Here is a 23,912-nt window from a genome sequence, read left to right on the forward strand (position 1 = left end):
TTGAAACTAGTGGTCTTGTTAACCATCAACACTTGATGCTCCTTCTTGATTTCTACCTCCGCAACTTTCAGCATTGCGAAGAGCTCGAGAATAGTCTTGTTCATCCCTTGCATATTATAGTTCATCACGAAGCTCTTGTAGCTTGGTGGAAGTGATTGGAGAATTCTGTCAATGACACAATCATCCGGAAGATTAACTCCCAATATAATCAAGTGATTATTATACCCAGACATTTTGAGTATATGCTCACTGATAGAACTGTTCTCCTCCATCTTGCAGCTATAGAACTTATTGGAGACTTCATATCTCTCAATCCGGGCATTTGCTTGAAATACTAACTTCAACTCCTGGAACATCTCATATGCTCCATGACGTTCAAAACATCGTTGAAGTCCCGATTCTAAGCCATAAAGCATGGCATACTGAACTATCGAGTAGTCATCAGCTTTGCTCTGCCAGACATTCATAACATCTGGTGTTGCTCCAGCAGCAGGCCTGGCACCCAGCGGTGCTTCCAGGACGTAATTCTTCTGAGCAGCAATGAGGATAATCCTCAAGTTATGGACCCAGTCCGTATAATTGCTACCATCATCTTTCAACTTTGCTTTCTCAAGGTAGGCATTAAAATTCAACGGAACAATAGCACGAGCCATCTATCTACAATCAACATAAACAAGCAAGATACTATCGGGTACTAAGTTCATGATAAGTTTAAGTTCAATTAATCAAATTACTTAAGAACTCCCACTTAGATAGACACCCCTCTAATCTTCTAAGTGATTACGCGATCCAAATCAACTAAACCATAATCGATCATCACGTGAGATGGAGTAGTTTCCAATGGTGAACATCGTTATGTTGATCATATCTACTATATGATTCACGCTCGACCTTTCGGTCTCCGTGTTCCGTGGCCATATCTGCATATGCTAGCCTCGTCAAGTTTAACCTGAGTATTCTGCGTGTGCAAAACTGGCTTGCACCCGTTGTAGATGGGCGTAGAGCTTATCACACCCGTGAAGGAAATATGCCCTAGAGGCAATAATAAAGTTATTATTTATTTCCTTATAATCATGATAAATGTTTATTATTCATGCTAGAATTGTATTAACCGGAAACATAATACATGTGTGAATACATAGACAAACAAAGTGTCACTAGTATGCCTCTACTTGACTAGCTCGTTAATCAAAGATGGTTATGTTTCCTGACCATGAACAATGAGTTGTTATTTGATTAACGAGGTCACATCATTAGTTGAATGATCTGATTGACATGACCCATTCCATTAGCTTAGCACCCGATCGTTTAGTATGTTGCTATTGCTTTCTTCATGACTTATACATGTTCCTATAACTATGAGATTATGCAACTCCCGTTTGCCGGAGGAACACTTTAGGTGCTACCAAACGTCACAACGTAACTGGGTGATTATAAAGGAGCATTACAGGTGTCTCCAAAGGTACATGTTGGGTTGGCGTATTTCGAGATTAGGATTTGTCACTCCGATTGTCGGAGAGGTATCTCTGGGCCCTCTCGGTAATGCACATCACATAAGCCTTGCAAGCATTACAACTAATATGTTAGTTGTGAGATGATGTATTACAGAACGAGTAAAGAGACTTGCCGGTAACGAGATTGAACTAGGTATTGGATACCGACGATCGAATCTCGGGCAAGTAACATACCGATGACAAAGGGAACAACGTATGTTGTTATGCGGTCTGACCGATAAAGATCTTCGTAGAATATGTAGGAGCCAATATGGGCATCCAGGTCCCGCTATTGGTTATTGACCGGAGACGTGTCTCGGTCATGTCTACATTGTTCTCGAACCCGTAGGGTCCGCACGCTTAAGGTTACGATGATAGTTATATTATGAGTTTATGCATTTTGATGTACCGAAGGTTGTTCGGAGTCCCGGATGTGATCACGGACATGACGAGGAGTCTCGAAATGGTCGAGACGTAAAGATTGATATATTGGAAGCCTATGTTTGGATATCGGAAGTGTTCCGGGTGAAATCGGGATTTTACCGGAGTACCGGGAGGTTACCGGAACCCCCCGGGAGCCATATGGGCCTTAATGGGCTTTAGTGGAAAGGATAAAGGGGCAGCCCAAGGTGGCTGCGCGCCTCCCCCCTCCCCTAGTCCTATTAGGACTAGGAGAGGTGGCCGGCCCCCCTCTCCCTCTTTCCCCCTCGGGGAATCCTAGTCCAACTAGGATTGGGGGGGGGGGGGAGTCCTACTCCCGGAAGGAGTAGGACTCCTCCTGCGCCCTCCTCCTGGCCGGCGCCCCCTCCCCCTTGGCTCCTTTATATACTGAGGCAGAGGCACCCCAGAAACACACAAGTTGATCCACGTGATCTATTCCTTAGCCGTGTGCGGTGCCCCCAGCCACCATATTCCTCGATAATACTGTAGCGGAGTTTAGGCAAAGCCCTGCTGCTGTAGTACATCAAGATCGTCACCACGCCGTCGTGCTGACGGAACTCTTCCCCGACACTTTGCTGGATCAGAGTCCGGGGATCGTCATTGAGCTGAACGTGTGCTCGAACTCGGAGGTGCCGTAGTTTCGGTGCTTGATCGGTTGGATCGTGAAGACGTACGACTACTTCCTCTACGTCGTGTCAGCGCTTCCGCTGTCGGTCTGCGTTGGGTACGTAGACAACACTCTCCCCTCTCATTGCTATGCATCACATGATCTTGCGTGTGCGTAGGAAATTTTTTGAAATTACTATGCAACCCAACAGTGGCATCCGAGCCTAGGTTATTTATGTTGATATTATATGCACGAGTAGAACACAAGTGAGTTGTGGGCGATATAAGTCATACTGCCTACCAGCATGTCATACTTTGGTTCGGCGGCATTGTTGGACGAGACAACCCGGACCAACATTACGCGTACGCTTACGCGAGACCGGTTCCCCCGACGTGCTTTGCACATGGGTGGCTTGCGGGCGACTGTCTCTCCAACTTTAGTTGAACCAAGTGTGGCTACGCCCGGTCCTTGCGAAGGTTAAAACAGAGTCTATTTGACAAACTATCGTTGTGGTTTTGATGCGTAGGTGAGATTGGTTCTTGCTTAAGCCCGTAGCAGCCACGTAAAACTTGCAACAACAAAGTAGAGGACGCCTAACTTGTTTTTGCAGGGCATGTTATGATGTGATATGGTCAAGGCATGATGCTGAATTTTATTGTATGAGATGATCATGTTTTGTAACCGAGTTATCGGCAACTGGCAGGAGCCATATGGTTGTCGCTTTATTGTATGCAATGCAATCGCGATGTAATGCTTTACTTTATTACTAAACGGTAGTGATAATCGTGGAAGCATAAGATTGGCGAGATGACAATGATGCTACGATGGAGATCAAGGTGTCGCGCCGGTGACGATGGTGATCATGACGGTGCTTCGGAGATGGAGATCACAAGCACAAGATGATGATGGCCATATCATATCACGTATATTGATTGCATGTGATGTTTATCTTTTTATGCATCTTATCTTGCTTTGATTGACAGTAGCATTATAAGATGATCTCTCACTAAATTATCAAGAAGTGTTCTCCCTGAGTATGCACCGTTGCCAAAGTTCGTCGTGCCCAGACACCACGTGATGATCGGGTGTGATAAGCTCTATGTCCATCTACAACGGGTGCAAGCCAGTTTTGCACACGCAGAATACTCAGGTTAAACTTGACGAGCCTAGCGTATGCAGATATGGCCTCGGAACACGGAGACCGAAAGGTCGAGCGTGAATCATATAGTAGATATGATCAACATAACGATGTTCACCATTGAAAACTAATCCATCTCACGTGATGATCGGTTATGGTTTAGTTGATTTGGATCACGTAATCACTTAGAAGATTAGAGGGATGTCTATCTAAGTGGGAGTTCTTAAGTAATTTGATTAATTGAACTTAAACTTATCATGAACTTAGTACCTGATAGTATCTTGCTTGGTTATGTTGATTGTAGATAGATGGCTCGTGCTGTTGTTCCGTTGAATTTTAATGCGTTCCTTGAGAAAGCAAAGTTGAAAGATGATGGTAGCAATTATATGGACTGGGTCCGTAACTTGAGGATTATCCTCATTGCTGCTCAGAAGAATTACGTCCTGGAAGCACCGCTGGGTGCCAGGCCTGCTGCTGGAGCAACACCAGATGTTATGAACGTCTGGCAGAGCAAAGCTGATGACTACTCGATAGTTCAGTGTGCCATGCTTTACGGCTTAGAATCGGGACTTCAACGACGTTTTCAACGTCATGGAGCATATGAGATGTTCCAGGAGTTGAAGTTAATATTTCAAGCAAATGCCCGGATTGAGAGATATGAAGTCTCCAATAAGTTCTATAGCTGCAAGATGGAGGAGAACAGTTCTGTCAGTTAGCATATACTCAAAATGTCTGGGTATAATAATCACTTGATTCAATTGGGAGTTAATCTTCCGGATGATTGCGTCATTGACAGAATTCTCCAATCACTGCCACCAAGCTACAAGAGCTTCGTGATGAACTATAATATGCAAGGGATGAACAAGACTATTCCCGAGCTCTTCGCAATGCTGAAAGCTGCGGAGGTAGAAATCAAGAAGGAGCATCAAGTGTTGATGGTTAACAAGACCACTAGTTTCAAGAAAAAGGGCAAAGGGAAGAAGAAGGGGAACTTCAAGAAGAAGGGCAAGCAAGTTGCTACTCAAGAGAAGAAACCCAAGTCTGGACCTAAGCCTGAAACTGAGTGCTTCTACTGCAAGCGGACTGGTCACTGGAAGCGGAACTGCCCCAAGTATTTGGCGGATAAGAAGGATGGCAAGGTGAACAAAGGTATATGTGATATACATGTTATTGATGTGTACCTTACTAGAGCTTGCAGTAGCACCTGGGTATTTGATACTGGTTCTGTTGCTAATATTTGCAACTCGAAACAGGGACTACGGAATAAGAGGGCACTGGCAAAGGACGAGGTGACGATGCGCGTGGGAAACGGTTCCAAAGTCGATGTGATCGCGGTCGGCACGCTACCTCTACATCTACCTTCGGGATTAATATTAGACCTAAATAATTGTTATTTGGTGCCAGCGTTGAGCATGAACATTATATCTGGATCTTGTTTGATGCGAGACGGTTATTCATTTAAATCAGAGAATAATGGTTGTGCTATTTATATGAGTAATATCTTTTATGGTCATGCACCCTTGAAGAGTGCTCTATTCTTATTGAATCTCGATAGTAGTAATACACATATTCATAATGTTGAAGCCAAAAGATGCAGAGTTGATAATGAAAGAGCAACTTATTTGTGGCACTGTCGTTTAGGTCATATCGGTGTAAAGCGCATGAAGAAACTCCATACTGATGGACTTTTCGAACCACTTGATTATGAATCACTTGGTACTTGCGAACCGTGCCTCATGGGCAAGATGACTAAAACACCGTTCTCCGGTACTATGGAGAGAGCAACAGATTTGTTGGAAATCATACATACCGATGTATGTGGTCCGATGAATATTGAGGCTCGTGGCGGATATCGTTATTTTCTCACCTTCACAGATGATTTAAGCAGATATGGGTATATCTACTTAATGAAACATAAGTCTGAAACATTTGAAAAGTTCAAAGAATTTCAGAGTGAAGTTGAAAATCATCGTAACAAGAAAATAAAGTTTCTACGATCTGATCGTGGATGAGAATATTTGAGTTACGAGTTTGGTGTACATTTGAAAAACTGTGGAATAGTTTCGCAACTCACGCCACCCGGAACACCACAGCGTAATGGTGTGTCCGAACGTCGTAATCGTACTTTACTAGATATGGTGCGATCTATGATGTCTCTTACAGATTTACCGCTATCGTTTTGGGGTTATGCTTTAGAGACGGCCGCATTCACGTTAAATAGGGCACCATCAAAATCCGTTGAGACGACACCTTATGAACTATGGTTTGGCAAGAAACCAAAGTTGTCGTTTTTTAAAGTTTGAGGCTGCGATGCTTATGTGAAAAAGCTTCAACCTGATAAGCTCGAACCCAAATCGGAGAAATGTGTCTTCATAGGATACCCAAAGGAGACTGTTGGGTACACCTTCTATCACAGATCCGAAGGCAAGACATTCGTTGCTAAGAATGGATCCTTTCTAGAGAAGGAGTTTCTCTCGAAAGAAGTGAGTGGGAGGAAAGTAGAACTTGACGAGGTAACTGTACCTGCTCCCTTACTGGAAAGTAGTACATCACAGAAAACTGTTTCAGTGACACCTACACCAGTTAGTGAGGAAGCTAATGATAATGATCATGAAACTTCAGATCAAGATACTACTGAACCTCGTAGATCAACCAGAGTAAGATCCGCACCAGAGTGGTACGGTAATCCTGTTCTGGAAGTCATGCTACTAGATCATGATGAACCTACAAACTATGAAGAAGCGATGGTGAGCCCAGATTCCGCAAAGTGGCTTGAAGCCATGAAATCTGAGATGGGATCCATGTATGAGAACAAAGTATGGACTTTGGTTGACTTGCCCGATGATCGGCAAGCAATTGAGAATAAATGGATCTTCAAGAAGAAGACTGACGCTGATGGTAATGTTACTGTCTACAAAGCTCGACTTGTCGCGAAAGGTTTTCGACAAGTTCAAGGGGTTGACTACGATGAGACTTTCTCACCTGTAGCGATGCTTAAGTCTGTCCGAATCATGTTAGCAATTGCCGCATTTTATGATTATGAAATTTGGCAGATGGATGTCAAAACTGCATTCCTGAATGGATTTCTGGAAGAAGAGTTGGATATGATGCAACCGGAAGGTTTTGTCGATCCAAAGGGAGCTAACAAAGTGTGCAAGCTCCAGCGATCCATTTATGGACTGGTGCAAGCCTCTCGGAGTTGGAATAAACGCTTTGATAGTGTGATCAAAGCATTTGGTTTTATACAGACTTTCGGAGAAGCCTGTATTTACAAGAAAGTGAGTGGGAGCTCTGTAGCATTTCTGATATTATATGTGGATGACATATTACTAATTGGAAATGATATAGAATTTCTAGATAGCATAAAGGGATACTTGAATAAGAGTTTTTCAATGAAAGACCTCGGTGAAGCTGCTTACATATTAGGCATTAAGATCTATAGAGATAGATCAAGACGCTTAATTGGACTTTCACAAAGCACATACCTTAACAAAGTTTTGAAGAAGTTCAAAATGGATCAAGCAAAGAAAGGGTTCTTGCCTGTGTTACAAGGTGTGAAGTTGAGTAAGACTCAATGCCCGACCACTGCAGAAGATAGATAGAAAATGAAAGATGTTCCCTATGCTTCAGCCATAGGCTGTATCATGTATGCAATGCTGTGTACCAGACCTGATGTGTGCCTTTCTATAAGTTTAGCAGGGAGGTACCAAAGTAATCCAGGAGTGGATCACTGGACAGCGGTCAAGAACATCCTGAAATACCTGAAAAGGACTAAGGATATGTTTCTCGTATATGGAGGTGACAAAGAGCTCACCATAAAAGGTTACGTTGATGCAAGCTTTGACACTGATCCGGACGATTCTAAATCGCAAACCGGATACGTGTTTACATTAAACGGTGGAGCTGTCAGTTGGTGCAGTTCTAAACAAAGCGTCGTAGCGGGATCTACATTTGAAGCGGAGTACATAGTTGCTTCGGAAGCAGCGAACGAAGGAGTCTGGATGAAGGAGTTCATATCCGATCTAGGTGTCATACCTAGTGCATCGGGTCCAATGAAAATCTTTTGTGACAATACTGGTGCAATTGCCTTGGCAAAGGAATCCAGATTTCACAAAAGGACCAAACACATCAAGAGACGCTTCAACTCCATCCGGGATCTAGTCCAGGTGGGAGACATAGAGATTTGCAAGATACATACGGATCTGAATGTTGCAGGCCCGTTGACTAAGCCTCTTCCACGAGCAAAACATGATCAACCCCAAGGCTCCATGGGTGTTAGAATCATTACAGTGTAATCTAGATTATTGACTCTAGTGCAAGTGGGAGACTGAAGGAAATATGCCCTAGAGGCAATAATAAAGTTTTTATTTATTTCCTTATAATCATGATAAATGTTTGTTATTCATGCTAGAATTGTATTAACCGGAAACATAATACATGTGTGAATACATAGACAAACAAAGTGTCACTAGTATGCCTCTACTTGACTAGCTCGTTAATCAAAGATGGTTATGTTTCCTGACCATGAACAATGAGTTGTTATTTGATTAATGAGGTCACATCATTAGTTGAATGATCTGATTGACATGACCCATTCCATTAGCTTAGCACCCGATTGTTTAGTATGTTACTATTGCTTTCTTCATGACTTATACATGTTCCTATAACTATGAGATTATGCAACTCCCGTTTGCCGGAGGAACACTTTGGGTGCTACCAAACGTCACAACGTAACTGGGTGATTATAAAGGAGCATTACAGGTGTCTCCAAAGGTACATGTTGGGTTGGCGTATTTTGAGATTAGGATTTGTCACTCCGATTGTCAGAGAGGTATCTCTGGGCCCTCTCGGTAATGCACATCACATAAGCCTTGCAAGCATTACAACCAATATGTTAGTTGTGAGATGATGTATTACGGAACGAGTAAAGAGACTTGCCGGTAACGAGATTGAACTAGGTATTGGATACCGACGATCGAATCTCGGGCAAGTAACATACCGATGACAAAGGGAACAACGCATGTTGTTATGCGGTCTGACCGATAAAGATCTTCGTAGAATATGTAGGAGACAATATGGGCATCCAGGTCCCGCTATTGGTTATTGACCGGAGACGTGTCTCGGTCATGTCTACATTGTTCTCGAACCCGTAGGGTCCGCACGCTTAAGGTTACGATGATAGTTATATTACGAGTTTATGCATTTTGATGTACCGAAGGTTGTTCGGAGTCCCGGATGTGATCACGGACATGACGAGGAGTCTCGAAATGGTCGAGACGTAAAGATTGATATATTGGAAGCCTATGTTTGGATATCGGAAGTGTTCCGGGTGAAATCAGGATTTTACCGGAGTACCGGGAGGTTACCGGAACCCCCCGGGAGCCATATGGGCCTTAATGGGCTTTAGTGGAAAGGAGAAAGGGGCAGCCCAAGGTGGCTGCGCGCCTCCCCCCTCCCCTAGTCCTATTAGGACTAGGAGAGGTGGCCGGCTCCCCTCTCCCTCTTTCCCCCTCGGGGAATCCTAGTCCAACTAGGATTGGGGGGGAGTCCTACTCCCGGAAGGAGTAGGACTCCTCTTGCGCCCTCCTCCTGGCCGGCGCCCCCTTCCCCCTTGGCTCCTTTATATACTGAGGCAGAGGCACCCCAGAAACACACAAGTTGATCCACGTGATCTATTCCTTAGCCGTGTGCGGTGCCCCCAGCCACCATATTCCTCGATAATACTGTAGCGGAGTTTGGGCGAAGCCCTGCTGCTGTAGTACATCAAGATCGTCACCACGCCGTCGTGCTGACGGAACTCTTCCCTGACACTTTGCTGGATCGGAGTCCGGGGATCGTCATCGAGCTGAACGTGTGCTCGAACTCGAAGGTGTCGTAGTTTCGGTGCATGATCGGTTGGATCGTGAAGACGTATGACTACTTCCTCTACGTCGTGTCAGCGCTTCCGCAGTCGGTCTGCGTTGGGTACGTAGACAACACTCTCCCCTCTCGTTGCTATGCATCACATGATCTTGCGTGTGCGTAGGAAATTTTTTGAAATTACTACGAAACCCAACAACCCGATCATCACGTGGTGTCTGGGCACGACGAACTTTGGCAACGGTGCATACTCAGGGAGAACACTTCTTGATAATTTAGTGAGAGATCATCTTATAATGCTACCGTCAATCAAAGCAAGATAAGATGCATAAAAAGATAAACATCACATGCAATCAATATAAGTGATATGATATGGCCATCATCATCTTGTGCTTGTGATCTCCATCTCCGAAGCACCGTCATGATCACCATCGTCACCGGCGCGACACCTTGATCTCCATCGTAGCATCGTTGTCGTCTCGCCAATCTTATGCTTCCACGACTATCACTACCGTTTAGTAATAAAGTAAAGCATTACATCGCGATTGCATTGCATACAATAAAGCGACAACCATATGGCTCCTGCCAGTTGCCGATAACTCGGTTACAAAACATGATCATCTCATACAATAAAATTCAGCATCATGCCTAGACCATATCACATCACAACATGCCCTGCAAAAACAAGTTAGACGTCCTCTACTTTGTTGTTGCAAGTTTTACGTGGCTGCTACGGGCTTAAGCAAGAACCAATCTCACCTACGCATCAAAACCACAACGATAGTTTGTCAAATAGACTCCGTTTTAACCTTCACAAGGACCGGGTGTAGGCACACTTGGTTCAACTAAAGTTGGAGAGACAGTCGCCCGCAAGCCACCTATGTGCAAAGCACGTCGGGGGAACCGGTCTCGCGTAAGCGTACGCGTAATGTTGGTCCGGGTCGTCTCGTCCAACAATGCCGCCGAACCAAAGTATGACATGCTGGTAGGCAGTATGACTTATATCGCTCACAACTCACTTGTGTTCTACTCGTGCATATAACATCAACATAAATAACCTAGGCTCGGTTGCCACTGTAGGGTTTCGTAGTAATTTCAAAAAATTTCCTACGCATACGCAAGATCATGGTGATGCATAGCAACGAGAGGGGAGAGTATTGTCTACGTACCCACGCAGACCGACTGCGGAAGCATTGACACAACATAGAGGAAGTAGTCGTTCGTCTTCACGATCCAACCGATCAAGCACCGAAACTACGACACCTCCGAGTTCGAGCACACGTTCAGCTTGATGACGATCCCTGGACTCCGATCCAGCAAAGTGTCGGGGAAGAGTTCCGTCAGCACGACGGCGTGGTGACGATCTTGATGTACTACAACAGCAGGGCTTCGCCTAAACTCCGCTACAGTATTATCGAGGAATATGGTGGCTGGGGGCACCGCACACGGCTAAGGAATAGATCACGTGGATCAACTTGTGTGTTTCTAGGGTGCCTCTGCCTCGGTATATAAATGATTAGAGGGGGCAGGCTGGCCGGCCACAGGAGGCGCGCCAGGAGAGTCCTACTCCCTCTGGGAGTAGGATCCCCCCCCAATCCTAGTTGGAATAGGACTCCTTGAGGGGGGGAAGAGAGAGAGGGGGCCGGCCACCTTGTTGGGTTTCGTAGTAATTTCAAAAAAATTCCTACGCACACGCAAGATCATGTGATGCATAGCAACGAGAGGGGAGAGTGTTGTCTACGTACCCAACGCAGACCGACTGCGGAAGCGCTGACACGACGTAGAGGAAGTAGTCGTACGTCTTCATGATCCAACCGATCAAGCACCGAAACTACGGCACCTCCGAGTTCGAGCACACGTTCAGCTCGATGACGATCCCCGGACTCCGATCCAGCAAAGTGTCGGGGAAGAGTTCCACAAGCACGACGGCGTGGTGACGATCTTGATGAACTACAGCAGCAGGGCTTCGCCTAAACTCCGCTACAGTATTATCGAGGACTATGGTGGCTGGGGGCGCCGCACACGGCTAAGGAATAGATCACGTGGATCAACTTGTGTGTTCTTTGGGGTGCCCTGCCTCTGTATATAAAGGACTAGAGGAGGGAGGCTGGCCGGCCAAGGGAGGGCGCGCCAGGAGAGTCCTACTCCCTCTAGGAGTAGGATTCCCCCCCCCCCAATTCTAGTTGGAATAGGATTCCTTGAGGGGGGAAAGAGAGAGAGGGGGCCGGCCACCTCTCCTAGTCCTAATAGGACTAGGGGAAATAGGACTAGGGGAAGTGGGGGAGGCGCACAACAACCTTGGGCTGCCCCTTTCTCCTTTCCACTAAAGCCCACTAAGGCCCATATAGCTCCCGGGGGGTTCCGGTAACCTCCCGGTACTCCGGTAAAATCCCGATTTCACCCGGAACACTTCCGATATCCAAACATAGGCTTCCAATATATCAATGTTTACGTCTCAACCATTTCGAGACTGCTCGTCATGTCCGTGATCACATCCGGGACTCCGAACAACCTTCGGTGCATCAAAATGCATAAACTCATAATATAACTGTCATCGTAACCTTAAGCGTGCGGACCCTACGGGTTCGAGAACAATGTAGACATGACCGAGACACGTCTCCGGTCAATAACCAATAGCGGGACCTGGATGCCCATATTGGCTCCTACATATTCTACGAATATCTTTATCGGTCAGACCGCATAACAACATACGTTGTTCCCTTTGTCATCGGTATGTTACTTGCCCGAGATTCGATCGTCGGTATCCAATACCTAGTTCAATCTCGTTACCGGCAAGTCTCTTTACTCGTTCCGTAATACATCATCTCACAACTAACATATTAGTTGTAATGCTTGCAAGGCTTATGTGATGTGCTTTACCGAGAGGGCCCAGAGATACCTCTCCGACAATCGGAGTGACAAATCCTAATCTCGAAATACGCCAACCCAACATGTACCTTTGGAGACACCTGTAGTACTCCTTTATAATCACCCAGTTACGTTGTGACATTTGGTAGTACCCAAAGTGTTCCTCCGGTAAACGGGAGTTGCATAATCTCATAGTTATAGGAACATGTATAAGTCATGAAGAAAGCAATAGCAACATACTAAACGATCGGGTGCTAAGCTAATGGAATGGGTCATGTCAATCAGATCATTCAACTAATGATGAGACCTCGTTAATCAAATAACAACACTTTGTTCATGGTCAGGAAACATAACCATCTTTGATTAACGAGCTAGTCAAGTAGAGGCATACTAGTGACACTAAGTTTGTCTATGTATTCACACATGTATTATGTTTCCGGTTAATACAATTCTAGCATGAATAATAAACATTTATCATGATATAAGGAAATAAATAATAACTTTATTATTGCCTCTAGGGCATATTTCCTTCACACCTCTCCTAGTCCTAATAGGACTAGGGAAAGGGGGGAGGAGCACAGCCACCTTGGGCTGCCCCTTTCTCCTTTCCATTAAAGCCCACTAAGGCCCATATAGCTCCCGAGGGGTTCCGGTAACCTCCCGGTACTCTGGTAAAATCCCGATTTCACCCGGAACACTTCCGATATCCAAACATAGGCTTCCAATATATCAATGTTTACGTCTCAACCATTTCGAGACTGCTCGTCATGTCCGTGATCACATCCGGGACTCCGAACAACCTTCGGTACATCAAAATACATAAACTCATAATATAACTGTCATCGTAACCTTAAGCGTGCGGACCCTACAGGTTCGAGAACAATGTAGACATGACCGAGACACGTCTCCGGTCAATAACCAATAGCGGGACCTGGATGCCCATATTGGCTCCTACATATTCTACGAATATCTTTATCGGTCAGACCGCATAACAACATACGTTGTTCCCTTTGTCATCGGTATGTTACTTGCCCGAGATTCGATCGTCGGTATCCAATACCTAGTTCAATCTCGTTACCGGCAAGTCTTTTTACTCGTTCCGTAATACATCATCTCACAACTAACATATTAGTTGTAATGCTTGCAAGGCTTATGTGATGTGCTTTACCGAGAGGGCCCAGAGATACCTCTCTGACAATCGGAGTGACAAATCCTAATCTCGAAATACGCCAACCCAACATGTACCTTTGGAGACACCTGTAGTACTCCTTTATAATCACCCAGTTACGTTGTGACGTTTGGTAGTACCCAAAGTGTTCCTCCGGTAAACGGGAGTTGCATAATCTCATAGTTATAGGAACATGTATAAGTCATGAAGAAAGCAATAGCAACATACTAAACGATCGGGTGCTAAGCTAATGGAATGGGTCATGTCAATCAGATCATTCAACTAATGATGTGACCTCGTTAATCAAATAACAACACTTTGTCATGGTCAGGAAACATAACCATCTTTGATTAACGAGCTAGTCAAGTAGAGGCATACTAGTGACACTAAGTTTGTCTATGTATTCACACATGTATTATGTTTCTGGTTAATACAATTCTAGCATGAATAATAAACATTTATCATGATATAAGGAAATAAATAATAACTTTATTATTGCCTCTAGGGCATATTTCCTTCAGGTTGCTGCCTATTGATTTGAAAAATCGTTGACCCGATCAAAATTGTGAACAGAACTTAAAATTGAATACATTGATCCAATAGGAAAGCTCCAAAATTAGGGAGCATATGAATTAAAAGAATTAAATGAGAGAGCTCCTTACGAAATTGTTAACCAGTCAAAATCGGGTGACCCAATTTTAAATTGGAGACCTTATTTGATTATGAGGCCTTAAAAATTAGGTAGCATGGTGTACTTATTAAAAGGGTTGGGCGCGCTTTATTGTGCCGTTTGTATTGTTGGGATTTCATAACAATAGAAATTGTTTTAAAGCATGGGGTAGATACTGAAGTGTGTTATCTTTTTTATAGTGTTTTTTTAGGAGTGTGATTCTGTCATCTGCTAATCAACCCATACGTGGGAAAGTTTGTAGGTGCATGTAATATTAGTACTACCATGCATGTTTTGGCGCTTGTTAGGTGGTGAGAGGGTGTATGGACTGATGTGTTTTGAGGTTGTATATTAATTTGAGAAGTTGTTTCAAAATTGTGAATCAAATCAAAAATTGAATACCTCCACTAAATGAGAGTTAGAATGTATTTTGATCGGGTCAACGATTCATTGACACTAGAGTTAGAATCCGCATATGTCGTTGTCGTCCCACACATGGTGCCCCTTGAGCTTCATACAAAATGTATATGCATGAATGACATGCCATCGGTCCTATAATACATCACAACAGTGCATGCAAACTATACAACATTAGAGCAATATTGAGTGAATGAATGAATTAACAAATATGTAGAATAAGAAGAATCAGTACTTGCGTTCTCGATGGTTGACGAGCTCAATGGCCACATTGTCTCCACTCGGTGAATCGCACCACAAAACTTCATGACAGAGTTGCATATGATGTACCATTGATGCGATATTCACATTGTGTTCATGGATGACGTGCATGCCCTAGGGCACAAAACTCTTTTGCTCATGAAATGAAGCATGTATGCGCCGCCAAAAGGTCGAGCTCCTTTGGCTCATGCTTACAAAGTCTGCAGATACAATAGACCACACATCGCACATCAACTCATCTTCCATGACTGAGTACCCCATCATCAAATTACTCTAGAAAACAACAAAGAAATTAATGGCATTTGATCAAACACCTGTCGGGTGTGATGTCTGCCGTCGACAAGAAAGCGGAGGGTACATGGATGCGGAAGGATCCTGTGTGGACGACAGTGTACTCCAAGGCGGGCGTGCGTGTGGGTGGGTGATACGTCTCCAATGTATCTATAATTTTTGATTGTTCCATGCTATATTATATTCTGTTTTGGACATTATTGGGCTTTATTATACACTTTTATATTATTTTTGGGACTAACCTATTAACCGGAGGCCCAGCCCAGAATTGTTGTTTTTGCCTATTTTAGGATTTCGCATAAAAAGAATAGCAAACGGAGTCCATACGGAATGAAACCTTCGGGAACGTGATTTTCGGAACGAACATGATCCAGATGATTTGGACCCTACATCAAGAAATCAACGAGGAAGGCACAAGGTAGGGAGCGCGCCTACCCCCCCTCCCCAGGCGTGCCCTCCATCCTCGTGGGCCCCCTGTTGCTTCACCGACATACTCCTTCCTCCTATATATACCTACGTAACCCCAAACTACCAGATACGGAGCCAAAACCCTAATTCCACCGCCGTAACTTTTCTGTATCCACGAGATCCCATCTTGAGGCCTTTTCCGGAGCTCCGCCGGAGGGGGCATCAATCACGGAGGGCTTCTACATCAACACCATAGCCCCTCCGATGAAGTGTGTGTAGTTTACTTCAGATTTACGAGTCCATAGTTATTAGCTAGATGGCTTCTTCTCTCTTTTTGGATCTTAATACAAAGTTCTCCCTCTCTCTTGTGAAGATCTATTCGATGTAATCTTCTTTTGCGGTGTGTTTGTTGAGACCGATGAAGTGTGGGTTTATGATCAAGTTTATCTATGAACAATATTTCAATCTTCTTTGAATTCTTTTATGTATGATTGGTTATCTTTGCAAGTCTCTTCGAATTATCAGTTTCGTTTGGCCTACTAAATTGATCTTTCTTGCAATGGGAGAAGTGCTTAGCTTTGGGTTCAATCTTGCGGTGTCCTTTCCCAGTGACAGTAGGGGCAACAAGGCACGTATTGTATTGTTGCCATCGAGGATAATAAGATGGGGTTTATATCATATTGCATGAGTTTATCCCTCTACATCATGTCATCTTGCTTAAAGCGTTACTCTGTTCTATTGAACTTAATACTCTAGATGCATGCTGGATAGCGGTCGATGTGTGGAGTAATAGTAGTAGATGCAGGCAGGAGTCGGTCTACTTGTCTCGGACGTGATGCCTATATACATAATCATACCTAGATATTCTCATAAGTATGCTCAATTCTGTCAATTGCTCAATAGTAATTTGTTCACCCACCGTAAATACTTATACTCTTGAGAGAATCCACTAGTGAAACCTATGGCCCCCGGGTCTATCTTCCATCATATTAATCTTCCAATACTTAGTTATTTCCTTTGCCATTTATTTTACTTTGCATCTTTTATTTCTTTTTATCATAAAAAATACCAAAAATATTATCCTATCATATCTATCAGATCTCACTCTTGTAAGTGACCGTGTAGGGATTGACAACCCCTTACCGCGTTGGTTGCGAGGATTTATTTGTTTGTGTAGGTGCGAGGGATTCGTGCGCAGCCTCCTACTGGATTGATACCTTGATTCTCAAAAAACTGAGGGAAATACTTATGCTACTTTGCTGCATCACCTTTTTCTCTTTAAGGGAAAACCAACGCAGTGCTCAAGAGGTAGTAGTGGGTTGCGTACATCTGAGGATGCCTGGACGGTGGCCGGAGAGGTACAACATCGGCAACGGACAAGGAGAGTGCGGATGCAAAACAAGAAGGGGGTGCAAGAAAAATGGACCGGGAGGGGAATTTGGGCGGGTCGGAGATGTCGGAGTCCTATGTGACGGCGGTTCAGACCCCCATAAAGAATAACATATACAATACTTATATTCAAACTATGTTTATGGAATAGATGTCTGGTTTGGTCGTTTATATTTTCGAGCATCAAATTCATTGATACAAAAATCACTCTTTGGATGTGATGAGACTCCGGTGAGGCCATATTCTTTCCTTGAAAAAACCAGTAAAAAACTAAGTAAAAATTGTTTCAAGACACTTTTAGCTATGAAACATTTTAATCCATGAGCTTGTGAGGAATGCAAGTTCGTCGTCGACATCTGTTTGGCCTTTGTCCGAATCACATGTTTTCTTTGCAAAACCTCTGAAGGCACAAGAATTTACATGGCCGTTTGGGTGTTCCTCTTGGGTCGGTGGCGCAAACATGGGGTGTCAGCAAGCAGGAGATTATCCTAAAAAAGAAAAATATATTGCCCTAAAATAGATTATCCTGTAGCAAGCTAATTAAGGCAAATCAATTTTTTTTATTAGGAGGTCAAACGCGCAAACATAGCGAGCCACGCGAGGAGAATATCATCCCAGCAAAGCGAATCAGAGTTGGTTAGGTGGACAGTGATATCCCCAACCCACCAGGGTTCAAATCCCGGTGCTCGCATTATTTCTGGATTTATTTCTGGATTTCCGGCGATGCGCTTTTAGTGAGAGGAGACATTTCCGTCGACGACAAGGCGCCTACGGTGACTTCGTAAATCTCAAGATGATATGCCGGCTCAGTCTTTTAGAGGTGCTCATAGGGGTAGGGTGTGCGTGTGTGCGTTCATATGGATGAGTGTATGCGCGTGTATATGAGCGCTTGTGTCTGTACTGATGCTAAAAAAAAAATCATCCCAGCAAAGCTAATCTTTTTAGTACTTCCAGCAAGCTAACCTTCGTCAAGAAAAAGAAAAAGGAAATCAAGTCAAATCAATGACCGTTCATCCATCCATCCATCCGCCGCCTAGCCGGACGGGTCGCTTCTTCCGGCCGTCCAAGCAACGAACTGGTTGTAGGTTGGCAGGTATGAGGTATCATGTGGCATACACTGATTGATGGGCTGCGCCACGTCGAGTCGCTGTGGATGTAGGTAGACGGGAGGCTGGTCAGACAAAGTGAATGCACGGAGAATTCTAGAGCGAAGGCAGAGAGGTTTTCTGGGTGAGTTCGACGTGTTGGAGTTCGACGTAACAGACATCCGGACTTGTTTGAAGACACTTTTAGTTACGAAACAATTTAATCCATGAGCTTGTGAGCAATGCAAGTTTGTTATGTTTTCCCTTTTTGTGGGATACATTTATTTCATCACTCATAAAAAAAGAGAATAAGTTTGTTGTGGTTCAAATTCGTCGAAGTCACTTTTGCCTTGTCCGAATCACACGTTTTCTCCGCAAAACCTCTGAAGCCACAGGAATTTACGCAAATGAGGTCTTTCTCTTGGGTCGGTCCAACGCCGGGACGCGCAAACATCACGCCGTACTCAAAGGAGGATATTATTCTAGCACCGACTACTAAAATAGGATCATCATCCTGCCCTAAAATTTTTTATCCTGGCAGGCTAATTAGGGCGAAGCAAGGTTTATATTAAGGGGTTCTAAAAGAAGGTTTGTATTAAGGGAGGTCAAACACGCGGACACGGCGACCAGCGCAAGGGGAATACGAATACGACCCCGGCAAAGAAAGGCAATTACCTCCCCCTTTCATAATTTGCTCCCCCCCTCCCTCCCCCGAGAATGACAGGTGAGGCCCGGGACCGCCCGTCATTGAGACAATGGGTGGCAAATTGTGAAAAGGAGAAGTAAGGGGTGGTAAATTATCAAATCGCCCGCAAAGAAATCAAGGCGAATCGACGACCGTGCGCGCATCCATCCGTCCGTCGCTCGGTCGCCCTCCAGCCGTCCAATTCCAAGCAACGACCCAACTGGCTGTAGGTTGGCAGGCAGTAGCAGTATCTCCGTGGCGTACGTTCCTCGATGGACCGCACCCAGCCGCGCAGACAGACCCGCGACACGTCGGCGTACACCGGACGCTGACCGGATACGACCAGCGGGCTCGACGAACCCGGCGCGATCGCTCCAAGTGGATGCATCCCGATTTCCCGATCCATCCAGGTCCAGCCAACGCTACCAGTGTGGCCCCGTCACCACGTGGTCGTCGCGGGCGCCTCCACCGGGCCAGATCCGCCACCGGCCCGCCATCTCGACTGGCGCCGCGGGCCCGCCCTCCGCTCCTCCGCGCCACGCCAGCCGTGTGTGAGCAAGTCACCTCACCACCGTGGAGCTGGGGGTTAGCGGGCCGAGGAATAAATAGAGGACCGGGCATCCCGGCCGGCGGCGACAACCGCACCGCACCGCGCCCACAGACGCACGCCACGCCACTCAGCGCCTCGGCAACACCGCGTCCCTGCTCGCGCCTCGGCCGCCCGGCTGGTGGGGATCGACCCGTCCGCCGCCGCCGGAGATCGCTGCTGGCGAGGGCCTGAAGAGGGGGCGGGGATTTGATTTGCGATTTCGGTTCGTGCGGCTGCGGCGATGGGGGTGCTGTCGCGGCCGGAGGAGGTGCCGGCGCTGCTCAGGCTCAAGCTGGCGGCGGGGCGGATCAGGCGCCAGATCCCGCCCCAGGAGCACTGGGCCTTCGCCTACGACATGCTCCAGCGGGTCTCCCGCAGCTTCGCGCTCGTCATCCAGCAGCTCGGCCCAGAGCTCCGCAATGCCGTAATTCCCCCTTCCCCTTCCCCTCCGGATCCCATCCGGTCGGACCGCTTCATACAGTAGATTTGATTCGGGCGACTCTCTGAAACGCCGCTGACGCTGCTCTGGTTCCCACTCTGCAGGTGTGCGTCTTCTACCTCGTGCTCCGGGCCCTGGACACCGTCGGTCAGCACCCTCACTCCTGCTGCTCGCTATGTTTGTTTGAATTCGTTTTGCCGCGTTTGATGGAATCTTTTGGGCCAAGTTCATCGCTGCCTTCCTTTTTACTAGTACGGTAGTACCAACCACCGTTTGCTCACTGCGATTACTATAACTGCAGAGGACGACACCGCCATCCCTAACGAGGTCAAGCTGCCCATCCTTCGGGACTTCTACCGCCACATCTACAACCCGGACTGGCTTTTTTCATGTATGATCGGATCTCTCTCTCTCTCTCTCTCTCTCTCTCTCTCTCTCTCTCTCTCTCTCTCTCTCTCTCTCTAAGAGCAAGCTGTCCTTATGCTCAATTATGCTATTCTTCTTGTTGATCTTATCATGTATGTACTTTGGCCTTCAGGTGGAGCAAACGACTACAGAGTGCTCATGGATAATTTTAGACAAGTCTCCACCGCTTTCCTGGAGCTAGGCGAAGGGTAATAATTCCTGTTCCTCAGCTTCAGAGCGATCCAAATCATTTTCTGTACTACTTTCCTAGTAGTAGTTCCCAGTATGCGGTTGGGAACTTGTGCTTTCGTACGAATTGTTGTTTTGTCAAAGTCCTTGGGGGACACATCAATCATTTAGTCAGCACTGATAGTATCACTTTTATAAAAGTATAATATAAACGCAAGACTTCTTTAAATATGGGGCTTTTATTGGCTATTATTAGTGCCCACCAATGAAATTGTTATGTCATAGCCAGGTTTGTACGGGTGAAGTAGAGAAAAGACGAAGTAAAATGCTCATAGTTACACTTACAGGAGAACCAGACAAAGAACTGAACAGTCGGATGTACTTGTATGCTCTGAAGGTTTTCTTTATTGTTCTCAGAATCATAAGCACTAGAGCTTATGCCAACTTTTGCTTGCTTTGTGTTGAGTATTTCTTCCAGGTGGTATAAATGACGCACCCTCTCATGTTTTATTATCTGCATGCCATTTGTGCAGTGGCACTTTAATTTGTGAAGCCATATTTAGAGAAGACATTTTACTACACTAGACACGTTTTGCCATCTAGCAGATGTTTATATGCAAGAAAGCAAATGTTACATATCTACTGTCCGTTTTCAGAACCAGGCTATTAAAGTCATCGTAGTAGTACTTCACATTATTGCAAATGAAGCTTTCTTTTCCGCGTTTGTTTTTTCATCAGACACAGTTCGTTCATTAAGTGCAGGTAAGTTCTTTTGAAACTTGCAGAATATAATTATCTCTGTTTTGTTTTCAGATACCAAAAGGCTATTGAAGAAATCACTAGGCGAATGGGAGCAGGAATGGCTAAATTTATATGCACGGAGGTCTGTTAATCTAGATCACCCAATATATTCAAGCTTTTTTTTTCTTGCAGTCAAATTTATCAATGCTTTCCTTTACGTAATGTTTGGTCACTCTATTAAATTTCTGTTGTTGGTTTGTCATAGCAATCTGTTAAATGTTTGGTTACTCTACTCTACGTAAGGAAGATGGTTGGGGGCATTGTGGCATAGATAAATGCCCTGTTCAAGAATTCACCCGATTAACCAGTTAACTTGCCGATTAATCCCTACTCATAGGGTCACCGAGTAGCCAATAAACTGATAAATCGTCCGATTAATTGATTAAATGGACGATTAACTTGCCGATTAGCCTATTAATCCCCTACTAACCAGCCAACCGAGCAGTTACCAGTTAACGATTTCCTCAACAATAAATGTAGCTGTCACATTAATAATGAAAAACACTTTGCCATGACTTTCTGATGTACCACAAGAACTTTGATACAGCTAAACTTTCCCTTGGTGACTTGTGGTCAACAGAAAATATGCCACACGATTATCTCGATCTGGACGACTAAAAAGCTACTCCTTCCGTAAAACGTGACTTGATACATCCGTATTTAGACAAATCTAAGACATGAATTTTGGGACGAGGGAGTATTTGATATCATATTTTCTTTGGGTGTTGAGATCCGTGAATAGAAGTGATACATGTTTAACTTGCTTCTGGTTATTAATTTATTTATTAAGTTTGATATTGTTATTTGTTTGAATTAATTTGGAACAACTTTATTTTGTAGGTTGAAACCATTGATGACTATGATGAGTACTGCCACTATGTAGCAGGGCTAGTAGGCTATGGACTTTCTAGGCTCTTTCATGCTACTGGCACAGAAGATTTGGCTCCGGATCATCTTTCAAATTCAATGGGTTTATTTCTACAGGTAGGTTTAGTTCAATCAAATTTCTGTACTTGAACTATCATGACAAAATAAGAACTTGTTTTTTACATTTAACTCTGTAACTAATGTTGGACTTCCACCTGCAGAAAACCAATATAATAAGGGATTATTTGGAGGACATAAATGAGATACCAAGGTGCCGTATGTTCTGGCCTCGGGAAATATGGAGTAAATATGTTGATAAACTTGAGGTACATCAACCCATCAATAAGGGAATTGCATATGAATCATATTGTAAAATATTTGGTTGAACAGTCAATAATGAAATCTAAATGTCCAATCCAATCCTTTTACCTTTGTTAAAAAGTCTACACTCATCCCTTTATCACATTTTTTTGTTGAAGTAGCACCCGCATTTTTGTGCTCCACAATAATGCTTTTTTGTTTTGGGATATAAATCAGGATTTAAAATATGAGGAAAATTCAGAAAAGGCCGTGCAGTGCTTGAATGATATGGTGACCAATGCTTTGATCCATGCCCAAGATTGCCTTCAATACATGTCAGCATTGAAGGACAATTCCAATTTTCGATTTTGTGCAATACCTCAGGTACACTAGTGCTAGTTTCTCCTGTTACAATCTTCAGTTAAAATGTCCTGTTAGAGTTTCACTGTCTATCAGGACTAAATAATGTCTTTGCAAAACACTGCCTAACAATCTAGTGGTACATAACTGAAACTTGCTCATAGCTCAGAATAGATTTATGGTACTAGCCATGATTTATGATAATTGAGTCTTTATTATTTTGGTTCCTGGATGTAATTGGTGTTGGTAGGTGCCAAGGATTAAAGATAGGCATACCATGTTTCATGTTTGTAATTGACGTATTACATTCTGTGGCAATCAGTAATGATATGTTTTATCCATGGGCACAAGGTTGTAACTTAAGGATTGATCTATACCAGCACACAATTTTCTTTCAGACCTGTTCTGCTTCCCTTTTTGTATACATACTCAACATTTGTACCATTGCTAGTGGAAGTAGTTGCTACTCAAGCTAGTTTTCAGCAATAATAACATAAGCCTTATGAAACGAAACACTAGCTATTTTGCAATGTTAATATCTTCCATTGTGTGTCATGGCTGATTGGCCTTCTAAGTATTGAATTGGAGATATGTGATATTTTGCTCTTGTTTTTACCATCTTCATCAAAGTTCAATAGCATTCCTAGACCCTAGTTATACAGTGGTGGGTGCTATGATTTGACTTGCCTTCTTTTGTTGAAGTATGGATCTTCCATCTAATCTTGAAACAACTTTATTTACCACATATTTTTCAACTGTTTGTCTTTTCAGATAATGGCAATTGGGACCTGTGCTATTTGCTACAATAATGTGAAAGTCTTTAGAGGAGTTGTTAAGATGAGGCGTGGTAAGACATATTTAGTTCAAGTTGACAAGCTGTACTAGCCTGCAATTAACCAGAAAATACCCGTTTGATCACCTCTTTACACTATGTTTAGGAATTTAATGTGGATAAATTATGCAGTACTCTACTTCTTTATATCACATTTGTACATACGGTTGTTGTATGATTAGGAATCAACACGACAAATCACATCATGGAGTGCTTCGATGTTCCTTGGCATCAGAAAATACAATTGCTACCTTTTAGTTTAATTTGTAGTTCGCTAATTTTATATTATTTCCCAAAGTATCATAGGATCCACCTTAGGCATTATGATTTAGTAGTTAAATTATGACCAT

The 23,912-nt window shown here is 44.2% G+C and overlaps 1 protein-coding gene across 1 annotated transcript in view; it reads left to right on the top strand.

Moving 5' to 3' along the window:
- Nucleotides 1-19,385: 19,385 nt before the first annotated feature.
- Nucleotides 19,386-23,912, top strand: part of LOC119303656 (squalene synthase 1-like) — a 6,343-nt gene continuing 1,816 nt past the window's right edge. The window contains exons 1-9 of the mRNA XM_037580780.1: nt 19,386-19,793; nt 19,913-19,955; nt 20,110-20,199; nt 20,347-20,422; nt 21,216-21,285; nt 22,044-22,187; nt 22,292-22,396; nt 22,608-22,754; nt 23,502-23,577. Coding sequence (XP_037436677.1) covers nt 19,611-19,793; nt 19,913-19,955; nt 20,110-20,199; nt 20,347-20,422; nt 21,216-21,285; nt 22,044-22,187; nt 22,292-22,396; nt 22,608-22,754; nt 23,502-23,577 — 934 coding nt within the window. The 5' untranslated portion in view covers nt 19,386-19,610. The remainder of the gene's footprint in view (nt 19,794-19,912; nt 19,956-20,109; nt 20,200-20,346; nt 20,423-21,215; nt 21,286-22,043; nt 22,188-22,291; nt 22,397-22,607; nt 22,755-23,501; nt 23,578-23,912) is intronic.

Source organism: Triticum dicoccoides, chromosome 5A (genome assembly GCF_002162155.2).
Source record: "Triticum dicoccoides isolate Atlit2015 ecotype Zavitan chromosome 5A, WEW_v2.0, whole genome shotgun sequence".
Classification (NCBI taxonomy): Eukaryota; Viridiplantae; Streptophyta; class Magnoliopsida; order Poales; family Poaceae; genus Triticum; species Triticum dicoccoides.